The sequence below is a fragment of the Citrus sinensis genome, chromosome 4, assembly GCF_022201045.2.
Source record: "Citrus sinensis cultivar Valencia sweet orange chromosome 4, DVS_A1.0, whole genome shotgun sequence".
Taxonomy (NCBI): Eukaryota; Viridiplantae; Streptophyta; class Magnoliopsida; order Sapindales; family Rutaceae; genus Citrus; species Citrus sinensis.
The window spans coordinates 16,212,784-16,218,054 of record NC_068559.1 but is presented as its reverse complement, the minus strand read 5'-3'; the positions used below and the strand labels follow the sequence as shown (position 1 = coordinate 16,218,054).

Here is a 5,271-nt window from a genome sequence, read left to right as displayed (position 1 = left end):
GATATAATTTAGGTTTTCAGGTATCATTTGTCCGATCATAAACGAAATAAATGGGTATAATTAGCTCGGCAAATGACAGCGCTGCTAAATACACCCACCTAATGTCAATGACTCAATGTGTATAACATAAATGAATCAATGGCGTAGGGAAAGCAGATGACTTAACAAAGAAACATCTAGAGAACAAATCATCTTTTCTTCAAATTCTAAACCACTACTTACAAAATATCAGGCACAAAAGACTAAGTTAATGTATTTGTGGTTGTCGCATATTCCCTTAAAATGAAACTACAAAGAACCTTTCCAAATTCCTCCAATATTCGTGACGGTGCAAGCTATCATAGAGATGCCCCTCTAATAATTCTCCCCCACCCATCAAAGTTGTTGAACTGCAAATTATTTTTCAACCCCCACGTTATTAAAAGAGAAAAGTTTCCCTTTCTTCCACTCATTGTCTTATCATATTCTTTTGTGAAATATAAGTTGTTACACCAACTAATATACTTTAAAAGTTTTTCTATTCAACAAGGCAACATAATAAGTTTAGAAAAATACTGATACGTACGATGCACCAGCTTCATTATTGCAAACATAGTGAATGATCACTTAGCAAAAATGTCCATGGCAGCCACCAATGATGTAACATTGTGCTATGCTGCGAAGGCAGGGTGGTTTAATGCTTCATGGCCTTCAATCAAACCGAAACGATGTAGAAGCTTTTCAGTGATTGCAAGTGCAAGTAATCAAGGGAGCTTGGAGATGATAAGTGGAAAGAAAGTGAATGGAATTCGCCACGTTCATGAAGCACCGAATGTACGAACAAAGATTAATAGCCATGATGATGAGCTGGTTGTTAAACAAAGCCAGCAGCCTGATAATTCTCCTCTTCGCGCATGTTTGCTGGGAAGGTTTGTGGAGGATAGGTTTGTATATCGGCAGACTTTCAGTATCAGGTCATATGAAATTGGACCTGACAAAACTGCTACCATGGAGACCCTCATGAATCTCCTCCAGGTTGGTATCTTTCTTTTTTATTAATCTTTTTTTTTTATACTTTCACTAGTTAAATAAGCCTAACTCTCGCTACTAATATAAGCTCTTTGTAAAAATTTATGTGGCGTGAAAATATTGAATGAATTAAAAAAAATAAATATTATGAGTCATGCATGCATGTGATAACAATCATAGTACTATCTTAAGATATATGTCAGGAGATTTAGTCCTAAGCAATAGTATCATACGTATTTGTGAAAAAATATTGCATTTTAATATCATTATATAAAGCTACATAATAAGAATTTTGCTCTCCCGAGTTACAGGATCTTTGTGCACTTGATTCTATGGAAATCCTCATTGTGCGTGTTTCATATAGAAGTTTACACAAAATTTTATCCTTTTTCAAGAGTTTTAGGTATTCCATGAGCATTAATTATTTATTTATTTTTAATTCATTTTTTTTTCATATGGGTATGAACATTCTTATGATTGGTAGGAAAACATAGGCAACACACAAATGAAAAGAAAGCAATACTCATAAAGCACGCAAGATCTTTCCCTCCTTTTTTATTGGCTCATAATATTCATTCAGTAATAATAATAATTGTAATATTTATAATGATGGTGGTTATGTTAATTCACATTTTTTTAAATGTTAGATCACATTCTACTGATATTATAAGCAGAAATATACCAAAGATCTAAATCCATTTAATGTAGCATTGTCAAACGTTACAAGTAAATGTCTACTTTCGAACTATTAAATTCATATGATCATATAATTATGGATAAGTTAAGTTAACTAAAAATTCACACTTAATAAAATTCGATTTATATATTCTCAATAAAATAAAATAATTCTTATGTAAACTCGAACTTTGGCCATCTAAAGTCTAAACAATAGCCTAGGTGCCTTTGTTCACACTTTACAAAGTCTAGAAAAATATGATTTGAATCTCACTCTTATATTCCCCTAAAAAAGTTCCTCGGATTGTCAACTGAAAAACCACAAGTACAAAAGTTGCAAAATTAACGGCCTCATAACAACTCGATAGAGAGAGAAATTTAACAGAGATTTGCTGGACTATCTCGGAAATTCAGAGATTAAAGAAAGCCTTCAGTTCTTTTGAAACAAAATACGTGCCCAGAGCTTGTAATATTAGTGCTCATCTTTTAGCTAAAGTTGCTTTGGAAAAGTTGGAATCTTTTGTCTGGGTGGAAAATTTCCCACCAGAGATTAGCCATGTATTCACTAGTTGAAGTAATGAAAGTTTTACTTTCCCATAAAAAAAAAAAACAACTCGTAAGTGCGGAAAGCAAAAGAAAAAATAGATGTGTGCGCAGATGAAAAATCCATTTTACCAAAAATTAGATTTAGTCCATCAATATAAAAGTAATGATTGATGATTATAGGAGACTGCTTTGAATCATGTGACAAGCTCTGGACTTGCTGGAAATGGATTCGGTGCTACACGTGAAATGAGCCTCAGGAAACTCATTTGGGTTGTCACCCGCATCCACATTCAAGTACAGAGATATAGCAGCTGGTATGTTTTTCTCACATTCTCCTCAGAGAAATCTGACAAGTAATAATTGGATTTTTTGATAAATATTGAAGGATCATTTACTTATACATAACACTAGCATGAATATAGAGCTTGTCAGATGTGAGGATTTTGTGCGGATTCGCAATTACAACGTTATAATATTTTTGTTCAATTAACTATGACATATTATGCCATATGGTGTAATAATTAATTTGCGCACGAAATACGTATTTCAGCATTTGCATCAGCATGGATATCTAATAAATGACCCCACTATATCGATTTTGATTATGGTGAATGATTAAATTTGACAGGGGAGATGTTGTTGAGATCGATACATGGGTTGATGCTTCTGGAAAGAATGCAATGCGTAGAGACTGGATCATTCGAGACTACCGCACCCAAGACATAATAACAAGAGCAACAAGGTGCACTATCCCTATCAAAAATTCTAGTTCCAATAAAGTGCCGATTTTTTTAAAAATCGTTATTGATAGATATTGAATACGAATATATATATATTAAATTGAGCGGACTTTTTTATTAATCTTTTAAAAATATATAATTAGTAATTATTAAATTAAAATATAATTATTAAATCTTAATCATATATTATTATACATGTACATGTGGTAAAAAATTATATTATAAAGAGTTGAGCTCTTTACTCAATTAAAATTCATTAAATTATACCTCAGTCTCATTCTATTATAAATGCCCAAGTTACACAAGATCTTTGAAAAGATCAACAAAACTAGTTCAGTACTGGATTCAAATTTTAAAAATATATACATGTGTGTGTGTAATTGAGAAATGAAACTATGTATTCTTAGTTAGCTGTAAAGAGGCTTAACTAGTTTAACTCCTATTATCATCACTGTGTAGCACCTGGGTAATCATGAACAGAGAAACTAGAAGGTTATCCAAGATTCCTGAACAAGTGAGGCAAGAGGTGCTACCATTTTACCTAAACACTTTTGCAATTGACAAAGAGAAGACCGATGTTGGAAAAATCGACAAGCTAACTGATCAAACCGCTGGGAGAATTCGATCTGGTTTAGCTGTAAGTAATCTAATGCATCTGTTCTCGTGTCTTTGATTCGTTCTTGATACTGAATTTGTGTTCTTGCTTTGCTTACTACTGTCCAGCCAAGATGGAGTGACATGGATGCCAACCAGCATGTAAACAATGTCAAATACATAGGATGGATTTTGGAGGTAATTAACTACTCTTCAAAACACACATATCTGAACGATTGTTAATTTATTATTTACCAAAATGGTAAAGAGATAAGAGAGATAGTAATAAGTTAACTACTGTTGGTTTACCTTAATCGACTAAATCGGTACGGATTTTTCACTGTTTATGTCAGTGTTCTGTCAAAATTTTCCGTCTGAATATCATTATCCATCAATCCATTTATTTAACTTTTGGCATGCATTGCATCTGCAGAGTGTGCCAATACATGTATTGGAAGATTACAATATGACAAGCATGACACTAGAGTATCGACGAGAGTGTCGGCAATCAAATTTGCTGGAGTCCTTGACAAGTACAACAGCCAGCGTTACTGAGGACTCCAATAATAATAATAAGAATAAGAATAGTCATAATCATAATCATAATTCAAGTAATAATCGGAAAGCAGACTTGGAATATACTCATCTACTTCGCATGCAGGCAGATAAGGCTGAGATAATTCGAGCAAGATCAGAATGGCAATCCAAAGACGAGCACTAGTCATTTCATATTCGTGCATGTGCTTTCCTATATATATATATGTATGTATGTATATATTTTATTTTTATTTTTTTAAATAAAATTTATGTCTACTTCTTGTTTGCAAGTGAAATTTATGCCACTCCTATTACGACTACTACTTCACTTTTTTTTTTTAACTAATTAAGTATTAGGTTACTGTATTACACAGAGATATTTACAAATGACAACATATCATTGCAATGATATTTACAATCAGATATATATCTGGGACTTACATTATTACATTTTTATTCTATGAAGTACATACCCAGCCAAATACTCCTCCCGGGGAATGATGTTTTTACTCCACTCGTATTTCGCAAGGGAGAAATACGTTATAAATAATCTCCACACAATTATAATTAATTGAGAGAATTTGAGTCCGTGGGGACTCGAACCATTGCCCTCATAGTCATGCTTGACTTTAAGGGCAATAGTTCACCAAGTGGCCTACTACTTCACTTACATATTGTACAAAATGGATTACCTCCACTGAGAGATTCTTTCTTAAGATGGAATTAAAGAAGATTTTATTCAAAATTGACGGGGCATTAGTAAACCAAATAAATCTCTCTTTGATTTCTCAATAAGATCAAATAATTATGAAAAAAAACTAATCAAATGATTAATTATTTCTATCTTTATTAATCAATTCAAAAATTAATTGTTAATCAACTCAGAAGATTAATTTCAATCTTTGCCAATCAATCAAATTCATTAATTATAATTTCCTTTATTATGTTCTCAACCTTGTGTATGTTGAATTTTTGTACTCAGGGTGGGCACAACACTGTTTGTTTGAAAAAGCAAGTCTTATCGTCCTAAGCGTTTGATAGGGAAATGACCTAGCATGACATGCGTGGACTGGGAGTAGTGATAGGCCAGCTGATCAGTGGGCCTTGATCTTTGTTAAAAAGAAAAAGAAAAAGAAAAATAAGATGGTTGCTCAAAGTAATTTTTTTATAT

General features: G+C 32.7%; 1 protein-coding gene across 1 annotated transcript; it reads left to right on the top strand.

Annotated features, from left to right (window-relative positions):
- Nucleotides 1-530: 530 nt before the first annotated feature.
- On the top strand, nucleotides 531-4,466 carry LOC102623135 (palmitoyl-acyl carrier protein thioesterase, chloroplastic-like). Its single transcript, XM_006493168.4, has 6 exons — nucleotides 531-1,014; nucleotides 2,410-2,543; nucleotides 2,858-2,971; nucleotides 3,429-3,606; nucleotides 3,693-3,761; nucleotides 3,997-4,466. Exons 1-6 carry the CDS (start codon nucleotides 616-618, stop codon nucleotides 4,282-4,284), a joined length of 1,182 nt encoding a protein of 393 aa, XP_006493231.1. The 5' UTR covers nucleotides 531-615; the 3' UTR covers nucleotides 4,285-4,466.
- The last annotated feature ends 805 nt before the right edge of the window (nucleotides 4,467-5,271 follow it).

Coding starts and splice junctions, on each gene's coding strand:
- LOC102623135 (XM_006493168.4), top strand. CDS start 616: ATGTCCATGGCAGCCACCAATGATGTAACATTGTGCTATGCTGCGAAG. Junction 1,015..2,409: donor CCCTCATGAATCTCCTCCAG/GTTGGTATCTTT, acceptor TGATGATTATAG/GAGACTGCTTTGAATCATGT. Junction 3,762..3,996: donor ACATAGGATGGATTTTGGAG/GTAATTAACTAC, acceptor TTGCATCTGCAG/AGTGTGCCAATACATGTATT.